The following is a 22,746-nucleotide window of genomic DNA, read 5'->3' as shown; positions in this document are numbered from 1 at the left end:
CCAGATGCACCACCATCATCTTCCCTCGAGGTTGTCGCTGGATCCGGTACACCACGTCGTTGATCCGGGTCACCACGCGGTATGGTCCATCCCAGGCACGCTGCAGCTTTGGTGATTTCCCTTTGGTCCTGGTAGGTCGATACAGCCACACCAGGTCGCCCTCCTGGAATCCTGCAGAGTTGGCTAATCTGTCGTAGCGCACCTTCATCCTGTCGCTGGCCATCTTGAGGTGCTCTCTGGCCAGTTGGTGAACTCCATTCAACTTCTCGGTGAGTTCTGCCACATAGTCAGTCGCTGGCTGGTCGGCGCTGGGTGGCGTGCCAAACAGCAGATCACAGGGCAGGCGCAGCTCTCTCCCGAAGACCATGTTTGCCGGTGTCATCCCTGTTGTATCGTGGACCGAAGCTCTGTAGGCCAAGAGGAACAGTGGGACTCTGGCATCCCAGTCTCGTTGATGGTTGGACACCACCTTCCGCAGATGCTCTTCCAAGGTTTTGATGTAGCGTTCCACCATACCATCGGACTGTGGGTGGAGGGGAGTGGTCCTGGTTTTATGCACCCCCAGACGCTCGAGCAATTCTCCCATCAGGTTGGATTCGAAGTTGCGCCCCTGATCGCTATGCAATTCCCGGGGCACCCCGAATCGGCAGATGAAGTTGTCAAGCAGCGCGTCGGCCACCGTCGAAGCCTCTTGGTTCGGAATCGCGTACACCTCTGGCCATTTTGTGAAGTAATCCATGGCGACTAACAGGTAGCGGTTCCCGCGATCCGTGACCGGGAACGGTCCAGCAACGTCGATGGCGATCCTCTCAAAAGGAGCTCCCCTGCTGCGGGTCCTTGGTCCGCGACTGGCTGCACAGGTGTCGCATCTTCGGCACCATTGTTCCGTGTCGGTTCTCTGATGCAACCAATAGAACCTCTGCCTTAACTTGTCCAGCGTCCTGTTGGCTCCCAGGTGGCCTCCAGTCACTCCAGCATGAGTCTCCTCCAGCACTTCCTTCACCTTGCTCCTGGGCAGGACAAGTTGTTCTATGTGGGTCCTTCCATCGGCCGACTCCCAAATCCTCTTCAGGATACCGTCCTTGACAGTGAAGGATTCCCACTGGGCCCAGTAGCTCTTGTAAGTGGTGCTACGGTTGGCGATATCGGCCCATACTGGTCTCTGGCCGGACTCCACATCACGTAGTAGCTGTCCAATGTTTGGGTCCTCCAGCTGCTCCCTCCTTATGGCGGCGTTATCCCATCCTGGGCTCGGTTGGGCGGCAATTGCTCGGACTGCGTGGGCGCCATCCCGCTCTTCTACTTTCAGGCAGTGTTTACAGCCATCCGGGCACGGGCGTCGTGATAAGGCATCAGCGTTGGAATGTTTCTTCCCTTGTCGGTGTTCGGAGGTGAAGTTGTACTCCTGCAGTCGTTGAACCCAACGGGCGGTCTGCCCCTCCAGATTCTTGAAGCCCAATAGCCAGGTGAGTGCAGAATGGTCTGTCCTCAGATGGAATTCCTGGCCATACAAATATTTGTGGAATTGCTTCAGGGCTTCCACAATGGCAAGAAGTTCTCTACGGGTCACGCAGTAGTTTCTCTCAGCCTTGGACAATGTTCGGCTGAAGTAGGCAATCACCCTCTCTTGCCCGTCCTGTTCCTGAGAGAGTACTCCGCCGATGCCTACGTTGCTAGCGTCCGTGTCGAGCGTGAACTTCCTTCCCGGGATGGGATATCCCAGTACAGGAGCAGTGCAGATCGCTTCTTTCAGCGACTGGAAGGATGACTCCGCCTCGTCTGTCCACTGGAATTGTCGTTTCTCCTCGGTCAGCTGGGTTAGAGGCTTAGCGATGTTGGCGTACCCAGCTACGAACCTTCTGTAATAAGTGCAGAGGCCGAGAAAGCGGCGCAGCTCCTGCTTGTCCCTCGGTCTAGGCCATCCTCTGACGGCTTGTAGCTTCTCCGGGTCCGTGGCCACTCCGTTGGTCCCTACTACGTGTCCCAAGTAGTTGACCTTCTTCTGGAATAGATGACATTTCTTCGGGTTCAACTTCAGTCTGGCTTATCGCAGTCTCTCGAACACTTTCCTCAGGTTCAACAGCTGTTCGCCGAAAGTCTTGCCCACCACGATGACGTCATCAAGGTACAGCAAACAGGTGTCGTATGTCAGGCCTCTCATTACGGACTCCATTAGTCTCTGGAATGTAGCCGGGGCGTTGCAGAGGCCGAACGGCATAACGGTGAACTGCCATAGTCCCTGGCCTGTAGAGAATGCAGTTTTCTCCTTGTCCTCAGGATGTAGCGCCACCTGCCAGTATCCTGACTTGAGATCCAACGTCGAGAACCACTCTGCTCCGGCCAGGGTGTCCAAGGTGTCGTCAATTCGTGGGAGGGGAAAGCAGTCTTTCCTGGTGACGTCATTCAGTCTTCTGTAGTCCACGCAGAAACGCAGGTCCCCATTCTTCTTCTTTACCAGCACTACAGGTGATGACCAAGGGCTGTCGATGATCCCTCTTGCTTTCATGCCCTCCAGTTGGCTGTTAATCTCCCTCTGTTTAGCTAGAGGGACGCGTCGAGGAGGTTGTCTGATTGGGCGAGCATTTCCGGTGTCAATGCGGTGCTGAACTTTCTCCGTTCTCCCGTAGTCGTTTTCAGACAGACTGAACACGTCCTGAAACTCTGTCAGTAGATCGTGGACTTGTCTTCTTTCTCTTTTGCTTAAATTCGCCGGCAATTCTCGAGCCAGCTCTTTCAGTGATGGGTCTAGATCTGGACGTGGTCGGTGACACTCCTCGTTTTCTGCCAGCGACGTCACAGACACCACCGGCTCGACGTTACCTAGTACAGTTCCACTAGGCACCTCCTTGTCCCGATTGGTGACATTCAGGACCCTCACCGGTACCACCTTCTGATTCGGGAGTAGGGATCTGGCCACATAAACCCCATCTATCGGAGTTGTTTGCGAATCGAGGAGCAGGTTTCTCTTAGGTTGTCCGTCCAGTCTTGCCGTCACCACCATCTCGCAGCCTGCCGGGATTGTCACATGATTCTCCAGGGTGAGTCTGCTGGCCATGGGTTGGTCTTCGACGTCCCTCAGGAACACTTCATCCTGACCAAAACGCAGGATACGGCGCCTGACGTCCACCGTTGCATCGAAGATCCGCATGGCGTCGAGTCCCAGGATGACGTCTTCAGTGATGTTGGCGACGAACACCCACATCTCTAGTCTCCTCTTTCCCAATGTCAGATCCAGGAAAACCTCCTTTTGGATGGGCAGGTTCTCGCCTGAGGCAGTACGTAGCTCATACCGGCGCAGCGGCGTCCTCCCAGGTAGGCCACGCACGACTTCCGGTCTGGCGATAGTGAGGGACGCCCCGGTGTCTACCAGTACTCTGCATGGGCGGCCTCTTATCCATCCGTCAGCAATCAGCCCATCGTCGCATCTTCTGTTAACCGTCTTCAAGATCAGCCGAGGGGATGGTGATGACGGCGCCGACGTGCCCCTCATCGCATCGGCCCCTTTTAGTTTTCCTGTTTGTGTCCAGATCGGTCACAGTCCCTCCTCAGGTGCCCAGGCTCGCCGCAGGACCAGCAGGTAGGCAATCCTCGTCTTCGTCGATCGGGTGATTTCGGTTGACGCTCCTCGACGTCGGCCGCCGCGACGCTCCTAATCCGGTGCGATGCCGAGACGTTCGCCGTCAACTTGGCTGCCTCCATCCTGAGGGCCGCCGCCAGAGCTAAATTGATGGTGCGATGCTCTGCCAGGAGTAGCTGTTGCTTTATTTCCGGGTCTCGAACTCCGCTGCCGAAGGTGTAGGCCGCCTCTCCAGCGATGAAGTCATTAGGTAGGCCCCTGAGCGCCTTATGGGCCAGTTGTTCCACCGCCATCGCGAATTCTTGCAGGGACTCGCCTGACTGTTGGACCCTCGTTTTTAGTTGGGTCCTAAATGCTGCAGCAAGTTGATGGTCACCATAACGTCCCTCCAGGGCCGCCATTATCTCAGCGGCTGTCCCATCTTCTGGAACGCTGTGAAGAATCTCCGACGCCTGTCCTTGAAGCGCGGTCAGCAACTGTGTAGTCTGCTCCGCTGGGGTCCAGCCATTATGTGCTGCGGTGGCCTCGAACTGGCGACGGAATATCGCCCAAGACGTCGTACCGTCGAACTTCGGCGTCTTGACGTTGTGATGTCTGGCTGAAGGCGATGATTCCGCAGGGCCACTATATGGAGTCCTCAACTCTGTGGCCGCTTCTTGCATGGCACGTCGAACTTCCTGGGCAACTATCTGTTTATGTTCTCTAGCCTGGCGATCCACCAACGCGAGAATGTGCTTGTTTTCTTCAGCATGTCGGTCCATCACCTCACTCGTCTGCTCTTGACGACGCTCGAGATCGCGGATTTTTCCGTCGAAATGGTCTACCTCCTGTCTCAACTCGGCTACTGTCTCGTTTATAGTTGTAAAATTCTGGTTTAATTTATCCAGATCGGCCTTAAGTTCGTCTTTCACAATGGCGACAATTCCATCTACGTGGGCCGAAACACTTTCGATTTGTGTAGTGACGTCATCTTTCACTCCGCTTATGTCGCCTTTCACTCCGCTTATGTCACTTTTCATCTCTGTTTTCACATCGCTTATGTCACTTTTCATCTCCGTTTTCACTTCACTTATGTCACTTTTCATCTCCGTTTTCACTTCACTTATGTCGTTCTTCAACTCTGCTTTTACGTCGCTTATGTCCTTTTTCATTTCTGCTTTCATTTCCGCGATGGCTTGCAGGATCTGCTGTAGGTTCTCCATTGTCGATAATGTCCCGATTCTGACACCAATGTGAATTTTATTTGTAACAACAATGTAATTTATTCGTCACAACAATAATTCCTTTCTACAATTCACCTTAAACGCTCTCGTCAACAATTGGATCTTCACTCACACAGTATTCGTTATAGCACTCCACCGACGACAATGACAATTGACTTGGACTATTACGCACAACAATGAACTGTTAATCTTAACTAATATTTACAAAGCACTATTTACAAATCAGAACTACCAGTTCTCAGTTCACAGTTCTTCTATCTCAGTCACTCGAGTTCACGGTATCTCGAACCACAGACCTTCAGAGACAGTTCACTGTACTCGAACTCGGGTCCCTCCAACTGCGGTCCATTGCACTCGAACTCAGGTCCCTCCAACTGCGGTCCACTGCACTCGAACTCAGGCCTTCGGATGCTGACGCAGATGCGGACGCACACTCGAGTCGAACTCCGGCTGGCTTGCTTGCTCTGGCTTTCTCACTGACTGAATAACTGAAAACTCTGAAACTCTAGTTCGCTGGCGCCTGCTCTTTTATAGCAAAATCATAGTTGCGAGAACCTTCTACAGGTGTGTAGAGAATTATCTCGATATCTCTACATCGACAGACGTCTGGAGTAGTCGAGAAGGTCGTTCCACATTCACTGCGTCAAGTAGCAGCTGCGCGCGCAGACTCGTCGCGTGACGTAATACACCCTCTCTCTTCTCTCCACCGCGCGACGTCACTCAATGTTCCGTGGAGCCTGTGCGATCTGCTTTCTTGCGGGACGCTGGTCGTGAGTTCGATTCTCACGTCGCTGTCACAATACGTATACTCATATTTTAATCTTTCCTAATATATTTTTTTTTTATTTACGAAAATTTATATTTAATGGTCAAAAGTGTATTAGTGATTTCCTATTTTACGCCCTCAAGCAGATTCCGCTCTTTTTAGTCTGAATTTTTCGGATGTTACTTCAATTACTCACCCATCCATAAGCAAGCAAATGCATTCACTACAAATAGAAATTTTCTTTTGAAAATGAAATCTCCGGCTGTAATCTAACGTTTCATTGCTGGACTTTAAAATACTCGTACTTTACAACGAAAAGAAGAGATAATTTTGCAGGATATATTTAATTTCTCCAAACCATGTGTGCCTATTATCTCTTCATGAACTGCAAAAACCAAATATAAAAATATAATTTGACAGATTTTGAGTTTATCGCCATTGTCTTTCATTTCAAATAAATTTCCATTAAATTTCATAAGAATTGTCGTACGAAGCTTAGTCAAATATAGACAAATGTTTACCCACACTTTATCAAATTACTATTTAACAAATGTTCATATAAGTAATTTTTTGCACTATTGTGCGTAAAGTTTCAATTTATCCACTGTTATCAGTGCCTAAAGTAAGCGTTTAAAACATTAGTGTTTAAAAAGTAAGTAATCACTCTACGCACTGCTATTCATTTTACGCACTGCCAAAGAAAATGTAATACTCAATGTACAAACTTCATTCAATAAGATATTAATGCATTACTTCGATCTTTCATGACGTAAAAATTACACGTAACATGAATAAATAACAAATTTAACATTCATATTTATATTTTATCCCGTATTATTCTGAAGTCACATCTGTAGTAGGCTACTCTTTTCAACAAGATGTGGCATTCAACTTTTCCTAACCGCTTTGTTGATTATATGGCCGGTTTAGACAGCAATAAAATCATGATCGTGAATAAAACAAGCTGTAATTCCATGTAGCCTATACTTATTTTTTAATGTTTTTTTTTCAATTTCGACGGACGTACGAGTAAAATAGTGAATAACCTCTCTAATTTAAAATATTTATTTAATGTCAATTTGTGCTATCGTAGGAAAAACATCCGTGAAGTTATCCTTTTGGCCCTCGTGTGTTTATGAAACTCGACTTCCCTCGTTTCACGAACTTTACACTCGTTCCAAAAAGATAATATTTACAAGCTTGTACCATAAATAACTATTATACATAGTTTCCTTTAATATTTAAACACTTTTTCCGTCGGATTAGCAATTTTTTATTCTTGTGCTGTAGAAAACAGATTGACGTCCACACAAAATGTTCCACTTCTCTTTATTCTCGAATCGTAGTCCATATAAGTGTTGATTATATGACGCTAAATCGGGGCAGTAAGACGGATGTTCGATAGCAGTCCAGTGCAGCGTTTAGTTTCTCTTGTATTACGGTGATAGTATGAAGCCGAGCATTATCATGTAGGGAAAATATATTACGAATGGATACGCCACATCAATAGGTGCTTTGAATTTGTTCAGAAATTGGCAATAGTAGATAGCATTAACTTCCCTTCCTTCATTGAGAAAATTGACATACATAATCCATCTGTAATCCGAAAAAAACAGTGGCAAGAACCAACCTCACAGACAATTTGACCTGCTTCACCTTTTCTTCTTCATTCTACAGTACATTTACCCGCCTAATTCTGGAGTACAGTTAGGCCTATGTATTCGTGACTCATCGTAGGTGAGAAACCGATAAAAAGATGTGTCCTTTCTGCTTCGTACGGATTCAACAGCCTGAAAAATTTTCAATTTAGCACCATCTGATCCGCATTCAACGGGTGTGGAATCACACTGCTATGACTCATCTCAATCCCTTTATAAATTTCACTGTTAATCGTCGATCACCTTCAATAAGGTCTGGAACTGCTCGAATGTTATCTGGAGTGATGCTGGTTGTCAGGTGGCGCGAATGCTTCAAATCCGCATATCTTTACATCTACCAGTGAATACATTATGCCATGAAAATGTCTTAATGTTTGATTTCCGAACATTTCACGTAAGCTTCGCAAAATCGTGGTCGGTTTCACTTCGTTAAAAATCTGTATTATGTCAATTTTGTCCATGAAGGAAGGAGAATTAGTGCTGTCTACTACTGTCAATTGCTGGACAAATTCAAGGTAACCTTCGGTTTAAAAGATGTGGCGTTTTCATCCGTAGTGCGTTTTCCCTGCACGACAATATGTTTCACAATGACATTAGGTACTGCTTGCTTGCTCAACATGCTAGCTACTAAAGAATGGAATGAGAGATGATTTGCATGACGAGGAGGAGTCTAAACACGTCCACTAATATCGCCACTCGGTCTCAGTCGTGTACATTTCTCCATTCAAGAGTAGGATAAAAAGTTCGGTTTACATTTGACCTTCCCTCGTCTTACATATAATTACATCATTCTCTGGTAAATTGACTCATAGATACTGAATAAGAATAAATATCACCAATGATTAGGAGAATTCGTTGTACACGGGATAGACAGGCAGACGGAGAAATAGATATAAAGCGTGCCAAAAAAGTTTCAGTATTAGAGACACTATAAACTTGTATTTCTGTGAAGTCATTTTTCGTATAATGAAAAAAATACAAAATCAATCAGTACACTCAGAAATTAGTTTCCGACAGACTTGATTTTAAGTTAAGACAAATTATCTCCAACCTGTAACAATGCTACGCACATCGCATCCACCAGTTTGAAACATCCCACATAAGAGAGTAGATTGTTATCGTTTCTACCGTAACAAGTTGTGGGAGTGCAAATGACATTTGCAATTTGCAGGCCGAGGTGCGAATACTAGGAACACCCCCTGCTAACTCGGGTTCGCCCCCATCCTTGCATGGTAACAGTCGGTTCTAAATTAACTTTGCTAATTTAAATTGCAATAGAGTACAGTGGCGCTCCCTCGTAAAATTGCAGCGTGACATAAAAACAGCGCAGCGAGAGATCGGAAACTCCATTCCTTCCACCCTTGTTGGGGGGATGGCACATCACAACCAGGGAGAACAGATAACGAAAGTGAGAAAATCACCAACAATTCAGTGAATCTACTGTATTTTCTTGCAGTTGAAACAATATGCATAATGCTCGTGTACTGTACGATTTAAAATTTTTCTGTTGCCAAAATGTCACTTCACACCTGTTAGTAGTTTCCTAGTGGTTATAATACCTGTCATTTGATCTGAGGTGTCTGAGTTCAAATACATTCTAGAAGTATTGATTTTTAAATGCAGTAAAAACTATTTGTAAAAATTCTTTGGAGAGATACTGTCAGTAAAGCAGGACAAGTATTTGTTTTAGACTTATGACTAGACTTCGGATTTTAGGTAAAAACCTATTTCAATCCTTAAAAGATAAGTTCATTGCAAGTACACGTTTCATATAAAACTATGCCTAAAATTGATATTTTAGTAGCACCTAAAAATTCCTATTTTGACGACAGAGCTTATTTTGACTTATTAAGTATGTTTTATCTCTAATAAGTCAAAACACACATTCTTATTTCGAAAATTTGTATTTTAAATTCGAAATATGTTCCTGGTTCTGTTCGAAATTAAGTATGGAAAAACCTGGAGCAAGTTCTGCAGAAAAATGTAGGACTGAAGGACCTGTGTACTGCTTCAGCTATGCTAGCAGTGAAGGACACCGATTTACAATGTAACATTCCTGTCCAAGTAGTGTCAAAATTGAAATACGCTCCTTTTACTTCAGTAGATGTGGAATGTTCATTTTCAGCATACAAATTTGTGTTGAGTGACAGACGGCATTGCTTTTTAGTTTAAAATTTAGAAAAAGTACTAGTAATGTATTGTGAAGCTAATTATGGACATTAACGGACAAGGCTTGGTAAAATTGATTACATTTGACTTGTTTATGTACTGAATTTATGTCTAAAACTTATTTTTCACATTTAATTCTTTATTTTATGTATAACTAGTTAGGTATTTGTTGTTGTACTTTTAGTAGTGGTGGTGGTAACGGTGTATAAGCATTTAAAATTATTAAATTCTAGAAGTGAATTCCTCATGATTTGGAATATGTTTTTAAAGAAAACATTATTTTTTGTTAGAGCCTATTTTCAGTTCTTTAGAGATTATTTCCTACACTTTCAAGCCTATTTTAGGCACCTAAAATTACATTTTAACAACCTAAAAATCCGCACCCTACTTATAACTCATAGAAGGACTTTCTTTCCTTAAAAATGACGGTTTCCATCACTTGTCTCCCAAGTTTTCTGCTCGGTCTGATAATATAAATATGCATGCCTGTGAGGCTACAGCGGTCTGTAATACTCTCATAAAATAAATATTGCAAAAAATCGTATTTCAAGATGTTCGCAAAAATAAATTTATCTCCATTTATTATGCCAAAAAATGGCTCTGGGCACGTTACTAGTCTGCTTGTCTGTCGGTATGTCTGGTACAGTAATTTGTTGTAAACTACTGTACAGATTTTATTCTCATTCAGTAATTACGTGTCAATTTATAATAATTTTATTAAACTGGCTTGAGTAATTTGAAATTAAGATCATACAATCGTGATTAATTTTAGATCTAAACCGACGATTTTCTTTGTAACTTCTTATTACAAAGAATAAACGGATTTTTTACGCCACCAACCTCCAAAGTATGTATTTTTTAATACTCTTGAGTGTCAAAAGTGTGTCAGTTTTGTAAAGCATGAAAAAATATTTTCTGCACGTCTTTGAAAAAGAAGTAAATATAAATTAAAATTTAAGTAATAAAATTGTTTACGGTTCTATTGGTGACGGTGTTTATATTTATACCCGCACCATATTAAGTTGTAGGTAAAACACAAATACTGGACTAATTTTTCACAAGAAATAACTCCACATACATTTCGTGAACTGTTTCTTTCAATAAACCATGGCGACTGATAACTAATTATTTGTTATTTATTTGATATCTCAGCAACGCCGATCTTAGCAATGCAATTATAGTCGTTAATTCATACTTCAGAGTCTGTAAACTTCACAGGAACTGAAAAATTCAGTTGTAAACCTAATATTTATTTTTAAAAAACTTGGTAGTGGAAAAAAAATCATGTATACAACAAAGCGAATCATTACCGCACTTGTGAGATTTTTTTAAACTCGCCTGAAGGCTCGTTTGAAAAACATCTCACGCGTGCAATAACACGTCCTTTGTATACCTATTGTACTGTATAAATGACTACAATTATAGCAGTGCTGGTTAGTTGACAAGAGAGCAATACAGATGTAACCATTGGACGAATTTTGTTCACATTCAGCAACTACGAGCAATTACGAGTCAATTTTTCCAAAAAAGATGTGTATGAAATATAATAATGGGGTTTATTATTTGAAATTAAAAGATACAATCGCGGTTTATTTCAAATCTAAGCAGATCAATATCTTTGTGATTTCTTATTACGAAGAATGAACTGATTTCATAGTACTGCTGATTAGTTGACAAGAGAGGAATACAGGTGTAAACTATTGGACGAATTCTGTTCATATGAGTCAACATTTCCGGAAAATATGCCTTTGAAAAATTATAACGTTATTAAAATTAAAGGAGGGTTATTATTTAAAATTAACAACATACAATCCCGATTTTATTATAAATCTAATCAGTCGATTTTATTGTGACTTACTACAAAAAAAAACAGTAATTTACCTTATAAGTGGCTAAAATTGACCATTATATGTGAATGAGATGCTTATGACACGAGTGTCATAATTTTTCACAAGCACTTAATGTAGTTTTAGCCACGATACACAACGTTTATATTATCCTAGTAATTACTAAAATTATTTTCCTTATATATAGCTATAATGAAATTTTTAAAGCCTTAACATGACGTAAAAATTCCTTTGTTGCTAAGCTGGAAATAAATGAAATGTTTGTTTCTAATAAACAAATTAATTCACAGTATGAAATAATGGTAACTAATTGAAGAGCTTTCTCCCTAAACGAGTTAAGTCCACAAAAATGAAAAAAAAAACTATATTCCTAGTATCCTTTGCAATCGTCAGAGATCTGCTGTACACGTATTCACTCGAAACTCAATTCCATGAAGTAGGTAAATATCGAGGCAGAAATATGAAGATTTCATTCAAAACAAGTTAAGTCCATAGCACGATTTCTATCGAATTTTTTTTTGCAAAAAAAAAAACAGAAGTCTTTTATGCCTTCACATTTTGTTTAAGAAACAAAGTTCTTCGTGCATGCGCATTTGTTCAGGAAACAGCTGAGTATGAAGATGGCTGCTGCCAGCCAAGGCATGGAGAACGATAGAAGTTTTCACAGTGATAAGTAGGAGGTTATAAGTAGGACTCAGAAGTTGGTCTAAAAATGACAAAAAATTACCTATAAAATGATCTTAAATTTCTGAAAATGTGACATTAAAATTTAAAAAAAATCGTGATTTTAATATTAAAATACAAACAAAATAATAAGTTAGTATAATTTTATTCCATTTGTGGAAAATACATTCTCACCAGACTCAGTCACTAATTGTCGCAAAAAAACTTTGTCTGCTTTGTTTTTCTTTCGGCATTTTTACGTCTCCACTTGTGTGATAAAATATGCTGACTGTGGGCACTGCGCCTATAGTATTTGTTCTGTTGTGTTTCTATAGCCTGTCTACCTCGGAACTGGACCACGAGTCTACCGAAAGATGCTATGATCACTTGCAGATGGAAAGTATACTTCTTGAAACCAATTGAATAACTGATTTTTCATAAGCTGCTCTGACTTTGAGGGCAATGCATAAACATTTGGGGCTTTAAACATTTTCTTCTTCACGATGGCAATGGAGATATGAGACTGATATGATTGTCAAGCGATTATTTTGAAAAAATCATAACTCAAAGGCTCAGCCTTCTCCAGATGTAGAAATTTATAGGGAGATTTCTTAATTCAAATGGAATGTAGGCCTATGGGGCAAAAATCTTTGTGAAAGTCCATTATCACCTGGTGAGCATTCCTTGTGAGTTATAGGCTTAGTACTGCTGGATAGTTGACAAGAAGCAATACAGATGTAAACTATATTAGACGAAGTTTGTTCATATTCAGTAACTACGAGTCAATTTCTCCGAACATAATCCGAATGAAGTATAATGTTATTAAATGAATTGGATTATAATTTAAAATTAAATCACGTAATCGCGACTTACAACCATCCCACTTATTCTTAGCACTTACAACAGCTCCACTGAGTTCTACTACGATTGTTTAAATAATGTACTATATTTTAAATAAATACTTGCTGAATTTTGTGTAATATTAACTTTAAAAGTGTTGAACCTCGTGTAGCATTATAACGTATACTTTATACCCCACTTGTAACATTTTAGTGTATTGTATATGACTTTTCGACTTACGAAGAACCTGGCTTACGATGCACTCGGAATACAGGGTTGTTTCCGATCTCTGGTAACCAATTTGGATGACATCATGTGCGTCAGGGGTCACACGACAGCTGAACTGTGGCGCGAGGTGACAGACCAGTAGTGAGTGATATCACAGTCAGAGTGCACGGCGACTCTCAGCAGAAATTCCCAAGAAAATCGAGTCTTTTTGGGAGGGGTACATAACTTTTTCCGATGCCAAGTACAGTTAAGTGAAAATAAAAGAAGATTGCAATAAACGAGGTTTCGTTATTTCCAAGAAAGATATCTTCTGTGTACTTAATAGGATTGGAAAAATTCGATTGGAATTAATTTGTATCATCTCGTGGGGTACGGCGACTTGTGACGGGGGGTGGATTTGCTTGCTTTTTCCACTCTGGAATTAATCCCATCCGATCTTTTCCAGTCTTATTAGGTACACACAAGATGCCTTTCTTGGAAATAACGAAACCACGTATTTTTGCATGTTCCTATGATTTTCACGTAACTGTACTTAGCATCGGAAAGAGTTGTTATGTACCCGTCCCAAAAAGGCTCGATTTTCTTGGGAATTGCTACTGTGATGCACAGTGCACTCTGATTATGAAATCACTCACTACGCACATGACGTCATTCAAATTCGTTATCAAAGATCGGAAATAACCCTGATATCCCCTCTGAAGTCAAGGTCTGTCTGTACATGTAGAATGCATTGTGAACTAATTTTGATATTTGTATCATTCCTAAATATTAACTATAAGTATAATAATTATTTTAGAAATTATTATACAAGTAGCTGCTTTATGTGAAATGATAAAAATGATTATATCTACATAAGTCATACAATTTATAAAGTCTGCGAGCTATGATATTGGTACAAAGAGACCGTTCCTGTGGTCATCTTTAAGGTCAAGGGCGGAAGGCTATTTACGGGTTAGGGAGGGAAAGTTGGCTGGTACCAGAATAAAGACCTAACGGTCAGAGTGACAGCTTTTGTAAGCGAGGTAAAACTTATGGGCAAGTCTATTATAAATAAAATCACATACCAGTATCTTACTTTTTTGAGGTTTTAAAAATGCCTTTTTGTGCAATCCAGAAAACAAATGTTCAGCTTCTAATATGAAAGTATAGCAAATTATGACATATGTAAGTCTTTTGATCAATCAATCAAACTCCTGTATCTCTTCATGAGGAGCATAGGGCATTCACAAAGTGCCTCCATCGGACCCTATTTGTAGCTAACTTCTTCACTTCGCTCCATGTTTTCCCCTCCCTAGCAATTTCCTCCAAAACTGTTCTCTTCCATGTATTTTTTGGCCTTCCTCTTGTTCTACTGCCCTGGGGGTTCCAATCCAAAGCCATTCTTTCTACTGCTCCATCTTCTTTCCTGATTGTGTGCCCTATCCAATTCCACTTTCGTCTTTTGATTTCTATTGTGATTTCTTTCTGATTTGTTATCTTCCATAGTTCTGAGTTTGTGATTATATCTGGCCACCTAATTTTTAAAATTCTTCGTAAACATCTATTAGCAAAAAGTCTTTTGAATGGTGGTTCAAAAAAATAAACTGTAAATTGAAATAGTATTTGCATCATTCTGAGAGGAACTAACTAGTGTGAAGTTCTGAAAAAATTCAAAGAGAAAGTAAATGTTATCTGCGTGACACCAAAGGTTTGATTATTATCATAAATATCACAGTATCCATTGAGGATCGAATACTTATATCATAGGTGACAATCAATCGGCTGACTTTAGTAATTTTAATGAGACATTTTAGTGACGAAATCTTTTGTCCTGATTTTAATATGAAAATATTTATGAAGAAAACTTATTAGGGTGAAAGTAATAGACCCTAATATTAATCATGTTTCTACAGTGATTTAAATGATCTATAATGCGAAATTTTTAGATACATGATAATGATACTTAAGTGAGAATTAATACTCAACCAATTCTATAGAGTATTTACTAGAAACCTACAGTAGTCTCGTCCTGTGGTTAGCACATCTTTCACTGTGGCGACCAGGGTTGAATCTCCGTTTACGTTAAAGTAGAATTTGTAATGGGCAAAGCGGATTATGAAGGTTTATTCTCGGAGTTCTCCTATTTTTCCTAACAGTTATAAACATTCTACCATCTCTTTACAATCACCATTCAATCCAAAGACGTTGTAGTTATATTCAGTCTATGAATTACCGAGACACGCTCCCAGAACAAATAAAAATAGCTAGAACTATCAACAAATTGTATATATTGTGTTTCATAAAGATAATTAATAAAACCCTACAATTAGAAACGCTAGAGACATTCACCTTTACTTTAAGGTTATAGACCCTAAAAATTGTGTTTTAGAAAGGTCAATTGAGAATAATTACATACATCTTAAATATCATAAAATAATAATTACTTCAACTTTATTTTAAAATTGTAAGTTCTGAACCTCGCATTTTAAGAAGGGCCAATGCAAAATAATTGAAATAACAAGTACTGTTCCCAAGGACAGTGGAAAGCTATATTCGCGCATGATATGATATATTTATTTCATTTCTACAGCTCTTATTTAGTCACGGGTCGCCACCACATCTCCGTTTCGTGCTCACCTACTAATTACAATAACACATACAAACTTTTATCGACGTATTCAGTCATCTTATTTTACCTTTACTTCTCCTACTAGGCCTACTATAATACATTCCCTCCATTTACTGTCTAACCCAGTGGTCATCAGCACTCGCTGAAGTGGGTAGAGTGCAAGGAGTGCAACAAAATATGCTCCGTCTTGCAGAAGGGATAGGGAGACAGCTTAATCGCCAACAGCCACGAGTGCACACTGGTGCTGTAAGAGACCTGCGGATAAGAGACGCTAAACCTCTCATCTTGAAAACTTTCCCTGTCTAGTGAACAGCTCACCACTTTTATTGTTTACTTATACTGAAGTACTTCCTATCTTTTAAAATTTCCCTAATGTGCATACTAACTTTTACCGCTTTCGTAATATGTGTCTTTAAAAAATTTTGTACAGTGACTCCAAGCGAATATTCCAGGTGATTCTATCGCCGACCAATGGCAGGTCTCTCCCGCTATAGCCATTTGTAAGCAAGTGAAAAATAGCAGGTCGATATAAAACAGTTTTTCGAAAATTTTGGGTGGAAATTAAACTCATTTTTGTGGCCTATTAGGTATACTATGGTAAAAAATTGAAATTTCCCTTCTTAAAAATTATGAAAATATTAAGGAAAAATAAGACGTTTACAGTAAATGTACAAAGTTTGAAGCACTTGCCTCTAAAACTTTGGAAGTTATAAGAATTTTTGTGCGACTCCACATGAGGAGTATCCTTTCAAAACTTATTAGCCCTACCGGTGAATTTGATACTTTTTCTTATTTTATCTTTCATATTGCGTAGTCTGATCGTTTCAAGTCGTCGTACTTTTAAACTGTGAAACAAGTGTTTAAAAGTGATTGTGTTAACTGCAATGAAAATTTGTTCCGTTTAAGATTATTCCAGTTTTTTCGTCATTTCCCCCAAAAAAACTGTTTCTTCGACTTAATACGATTTGATATTATGCTCCTCACATGTTCCTTCTTAAAATGAAGTTAAGGTAGAAGAAACCCGTTTGAAAATAATTCGTGATCACATGGATTTTAACCTGTGTTACAGGACGTGGCGTTCATCAACCCGGCCAACGTGGTGTTCGTGTACATGCTGGTGCGCGAGCTGGTGCACGAGGACGAGGTGGACTGCGAGCAGGAGCTGCAGGCCGTGGTGCTCACCTGCCTCTACCTGTCGTACTCGTACATGGGCAACGAGATCTCGTACCCGCTCAAGCCGTTCCTGGTGGAGGACAACAAGGACAAGTTCTGGGACCGCTGCCTGCTCATCGTGAACCGGCTGAGCCGCAACATGCTGCGGATCAACGCGGAGCCGGGCTTCTTCACGGAGATCTTCACCGAGCTCAAGGCGTGCGGTGCGGCTGCCACCGCCGTCCCTCCCCCGCTGCCGCCCCCCGCCCCCACGCCCGTCACCACAGTGGCGGCCGGCACGACGGCGGCTTGACCGGCTTCCTCATCTACCTTCCTCGTCAAATTGACACTGGCAAAGAGCAGTCGCCACTGCAAGCAGTACGTCACCACTCTGTGACCGACCGGGCCCCCACACCCGCCCGCTCGCACCCCGACCGGGTGTCTAGGCGCGCAGTTCCCTCGCGCTCTGTAAAAGTTCCACCTGAACATTCTGTACCGAGCAAACGCATCCCAGCTGGTCGAGCGCAAGCATAAGACTCTTCATATCTTGCGAACTATACATCGGATTCGACCGATGAGGTTCCTGGGCATGTTCTGAAAAACTGGTAAAATGTTTGAGGAAAGAGACAGTGTCCTAGGATTTATTGTTTTCTGGATATCAAGACTGAAAGAAAACGCCGAAATATGACTTCACTCCTGAACATCATGGCACGTAACTTGAGATTCACATCACCCTCCGTTGCCTAATGATTTAAGATTCAACCGACATATTCTGAAAAATAAAAGTTCAAAATATCGAAATGTCAGTATTCTATGTGTAACACTTCTCATGAAATATGCGGTTTCTGTTTTCTTGCAATTTGGCACAATACTCAGACAACATGAAAAACATTGTACCAGAAAACACTATCAATGCCAAAAGTTTGATACTTTTCTTTGACACTATGTCATCTTATTTGTCACTTGCTAACGAAATGACGTAAGTCAACCAGTGATAAACTCTATAAACAATGACACGTTCACTGAATCTCGTGTGGTGCCATAATGATCAGGAGAGGTTACAACTCGGCCTATAATTAGCGCTTTTATATCTATATAAATCCATTAAACTTGGGATAATGTTTCTTTCAAAATTGTTGACTTTTCTCCAGTGGAACAGGCCCTTAAACTTTCTTGGTCGAATTCTGTGACAGTTTGCAGAACCTATTCATAAGGTTGTGTCGCGCTGTAAGGCTCTCTTGAGCTTACTTGGGGATGACATTGTGATAACATCAGTATTTTCAAAGCAGTGGTCAAAGCAGGAAATATATTTATTTTTAGAGTAATTTGCGACTCTGTATTCGTCCACGAAATAGCAAAACGAAATAGTGATAACGAAAATGTTTTGAAAGGTAGCGAACTTATATGGAGTTGAAATTCTTTTATTCTGCTTCATCTCAGATTTTTTGACGTCTTATGTCAATGCTGCAAGTTATTTAATGCAAATAATACAACTGAATATTAGTGAAATTAGATAAGAGATTAGAGAGTTGGGTGGTGTACAGACGTATAATATGGCAGTATCCTGTTTGACAGCTAACAGGACCAGCAAAGTTTACGAAATGAGATTTATACATGCTTCTCACACACTGATGATAAAGAAATGGATCTGAAGGTATGTGACCGTTGCTTACATAAAGATCACTCTTATTTTGAGACTAATCAAGACATTCCATTGAATTGATCTCGAAGCAAAACGGGTAGTTTCAGAATACCGCTCTGTGAACTTGTGGAACACACTTCAGAGATGCTCTATCTAGGGAACGTTCAGCTCCTTGCAGGTACACTCAGAGTGGAACTATTTAGGCGCCCGGTTGGTAGATACACTCTATATAAATAGCATTCATACAGTAAGAGAACATCATTCAACTTCCTATATTTGTATTCAAGCAATTATAATGCTGACTGATTAATATTTTCCCTACGTCAGTGGTTTTCAAAATGTGTGTCATGAGTTGCTGGCGAATCTGTGAGACAGAAATGCTTCAGTGTGGCCATGTCATACAACAGTCATGTTCTTCAAACCCCTTGAAAACCACTGAACTGCTGTACGACTTACAGAGATGGTCATATTTAAACGTATGGCCTAACGTGGATATCCACATCAGGAAAGCAAAATAACGGTGCTTTTCCTGACTCTTTTCCTTCAAGATAGAATCAATTGCGTTGCCCTGAAAGCAGTATACTGATCGTCACTTAAAAGCGGCCAAAGTATATAACATTTATCAGACAATTACTTAAAAATTTAGACGTCTATCGATTAACACGTATGAAAGTACACTCCATTCTCTTATATCTGTTCTTCTTTTAATTCACATAATCATTTGTGAATTGCATTTACATTAAAATACTGATCTTAATGATCAGGTATTGTACTGTACTTTAATCAGTAAATATATTATATCAGAGCTTCCAAATAAATTAAAATAATACGTGAGATACAAACATTTATGTTGGTTGGGTTGTGATAAAGATTCTGATATTGTAACTGTATTTTAAAATTTAATTTCCCAAATCTTTCAGTACTACTCACATATTTCATTCTCAAACTAGTGTCGCTCGAAGTCTGAATTTCATCTGCTCTGTTTAGTTCGCTATTTTTACTTGCTTCTTCTGATCAAGAAAAAAGCGGCGTCCTTGATGTTTTTCACTCCCATCCATATTGTAGGTTGCACAGCGGCAGGAATAGTTCCACATACTACTTACAATATATCATATAAAAATATTATAAAATTTGATGCAGTATTAAATTCAACTTGCGGGACGATACTGAACAAATTATGAATATTTGAATCCATAAATATAAACAATTAACATTTCAATTTACAAATATCTTCGTATCAACACGTAATCAAGAATAACTATATGACTAGAGAAAAAGAAATTAAATGAACTATAAGAAAGTGTCAGGAAATATTATCTGAGATAGGGAAATAGTAAGAATATTATTTAAGGTCATTCATTAAACTTTTGATCTTGTTACGCATTTTGTTTCTCTTTCGTTGGTGAACCTGTAGTCCAGTGTAGTATATATTCTATATGGCGACAACAGCGAGTGATTTTTAAATTCTCCCTTCCACATCGCAGATGTATGGCTGTCCTATGGAAGCAAGTTTCATACTTATCGCCGGTTTCTGCTACCAATTTATTATGACGTACTGAAAGCAACACGCGCTGAGTAAAGAGGAAGGAAAGCGCGGAGTAGTATTTTACCTTTTTCTTGACCTGACTGTAAAAGCATAGACTCAACAGAGCGAGCGATCTTCATACAGTATGCGCCAAAACAAAAATGTATAATGCGTTTTTTTATAATACTGTAATAACCTATAATTTCCTTACACTTTGTTTTGACGCATACTATAGGACATTTTTCTGAGGATGAGATCAGTAAGTAATTTCGAATTGTCTGACAAACTTGATTTTAAAATACGATTGCAACATACAAAATCTTGGTCATAAAAGCAACAAATTTAACCTCTTATCTTATATCTACACGTTAATTCGTCTGTCTCTGTGGTACAAATAAATGAAAGAAGAAAGATATAAAAGAATGCGTTTTGTCAGTTCATGGTGAAGAACAGTAGATATAAAAATAAATCATCCTGACAAACTGATTGTAACATAAAGGCTTTGTTATTTTCTATGTGACTGATCTGTAGCTCAAGGGGTATTACGTAGCCGTGGCTTGGGACAACGGAGGTGCAAACAGCGAAATATTCTCGTAAAAGGAGTGGAGTGTAATCGTGAAGAAGATACTGCCAAAGTTTGGGAATTCATTCTTATAAATCATTAATTGTTAGAAAGGTTCAAATGTCTTTCGTCATTTTCTGAGGTTGTCCCTGAAAAAAACGTAATTATTTTGAAATCCGTGGAGAAAATTTATGAAAGAAACAGTTAGTTGCTCTGGGTTACATATGTTCCCTTGTGCTGAGACTTTAAACAGATTGAGTACTACTCGAACCAATTTCATTACATGTAAAACTAAAAAAAATCACACGCTAAATACAATAATGTGTATGTATTGCGAGTAATTTTACGGCTGTCGCCGTCTCCCGCTTCTCAACTTACAGGTACTCCGGTTTTGCCAATCGCCCATTTGTAGACCCCTGCAGACCATATCCTCCTGAACCCCCTTGCTCCATTTTTTTCATTGGCCTTCCTCTTCTCTTTTTTTCCGGGGGAGTCCAGTTGAAGACCTTATTAGGCCAGCGGTCGGCTGACATTCTCTGGAGATGCCCATACCATATCAGGCGTTTAGTTTCCACTGATTGTAAGGTATCTCCTGATACCTGCATTATATTACGGACATCCTGATTCCTAATGTGATCCATCCTCGAAATTGACAACTAAGGCGCCAGTAATCCATTTCTAGAGCCAACAACTTCTTCTTCATCCTGCCTCTCATTTCCCAAGTTTCAGATCCATAGGTACATATACTTTCTATTATAGTTTTATAAATACTTGTCTTAATTTTCCTTCTTACCTTGTCATTCCACAGGAGTGTATTTAATTGTCTTATGGCCCGCTTTCCTTGACCAATCTTATTATTAATATCTTCATCACTTTTGGCCTGACTGTTGAGGGTAACACCCAAATATTTAAATGACTCATAATTTTCTATTTGTGCATCCCCAGTAACTAAATTTACCTTGCTGCGACTACCCACAGCCATGTATTTTGTTTTCTTGAAATTAAATGATAGGCCCCCTTCCTTATAAGCCTCATTCAATTTACGGAACATATAGCTGTAATCTTCTTCATCTGCCTCTATCAGAACTTGATCATCAGCGAAATGTAGGCTATATAACGCATCTTCCCCAACTGGTACACCCATCTGACCACATTTCTTCCTCCACTGTTCCAAAATTGTAAATACAATAATAAGAGTATTAACAATCAAGATAACTCATGCAATTGTACTTTAAATTTGTTCCTTAAAACAAATAAAATCATTGCCGCTATGTTATTTTTCATACTTCACGTGAAAATATTTACAACTTCAGTCACAATACATGCAAAGTTTAGGTATTAATCCTTGTGTTTCCATTCAATTTCACAAACAAATTGTGAATAAGTGTTATTAAAAGTTATAATTTCCTGGAAACTTTAGCTATGACCATACTATACATAATACAGAAAAGTATGTTTTAAGCTCCTTAGGAGGTGTACGCATTCCACTCGACACACATATAGCTTCGGAAAGTATTTGTAAGGTATCATCGGGTGCAAAAAAAACTTGGCAGTTTGTAGTACTGATTTGCTCAACTAAACAGCTCAAAATGATAGACAACAAAAAATTTATTCAAGAACATTTAAATTACGGGAAGGGGAGATATTCAGTCAACTAAGCTGATCTTGGGATCTGATAAACTAATACAAATTTATTTCAGCTTAGCATTCATCATTTTAATATTAAATAAACTGAGATAATATAAATAAGTTGCATTATGATTAAATAAAAACAAGAGTTACAAAAATTTTAATAATATGACTACAAATCTTACTTTACTTAATTTTAAATTGCAAGATACAGATATTTTTAATTTGTTTCATAAATTTTAAAATGGCTCAAATAAAAATACATGTACTCGGAAAAGCAAATGTAGCTTTTCAAAATAGAATATTTTAATCATTAGGCAAAAGATCATGTCTTCAAAGTACATGCAAAAATTTTAATCACAATATTCTTTGAATATGCTCTATTATCATATCAATAAAGCAACAAGTAAAAGCACAAATAAACATAACAAAATATTTTTGAATTCACATTGAAATTATCACTATATATCGAATAATATTGAAGAATGTTACATTTTACCCTGAATAGCTGTGTGTTTTATCAAAAATGTTTATGGTTGGAGACATAGATACGCTCTGTGCAACGATATTGCGCCGACTCCAGATCACAGGAGTTCCAACGTGTGCATGTCTAGAATATATCATTATATTAAAATACATTCAAACTGTGCTAAGCTC

General features: G+C 39.8%; 2 protein-coding genes across 2 annotated transcripts in view; one reads left to right on the top strand and one right to left on the bottom strand.

Moving 5' to 3' along the window:
* The window catches only part of Cdk5alpha (Cdk5 activator-like protein), a 170,886-nt gene extending 149,172 nt beyond the window's left edge, over positions 1 to 21,714 (top strand). Inside the window, exon 2 of the mRNA XM_069849640.1 lies at positions 16,649 to 21,714. Coding sequence (XP_069705741.1) covers positions 16,649 to 17,044 — 396 coding nt within the window. The 3' untranslated portion in view covers positions 17,045 to 21,714. The remainder of the gene's footprint in view (positions 1 to 16,648) is intronic.
* LOC138716498 (adventurous-gliding motility protein Z-like) lies at positions 3,505 to 4,815 on the bottom strand. The gene is made up of 2 exons (XM_069849641.1): positions 4,623 to 4,815; positions 3,505 to 4,568 (listed from the first exon to the last, which is right to left on the bottom strand). The coding sequence occupies exons 1-2, from the start codon at positions 4,777 to 4,779 to the stop codon at positions 3,505 to 3,507; spliced, it is 1,221 nt and encodes a 406-aa protein (XP_069705742.1). The 5' UTR covers positions 4,780 to 4,815.
* Positions 21,715 to 22,746: the final 1,032 nt, after the last annotated feature.

This window comes from Periplaneta americana, chromosome 16 (assembly GCF_040183065.1).
Source record: "Periplaneta americana isolate PAMFEO1 chromosome 16, P.americana_PAMFEO1_priV1, whole genome shotgun sequence".
Taxonomy (NCBI): Eukaryota; Metazoa; Arthropoda; class Insecta; order Blattodea; family Blattidae; genus Periplaneta; species Periplaneta americana.
Note: the sequence above shows the minus strand (reverse complement) of the source record. Positions and strands in the feature narration are given on the sequence as shown.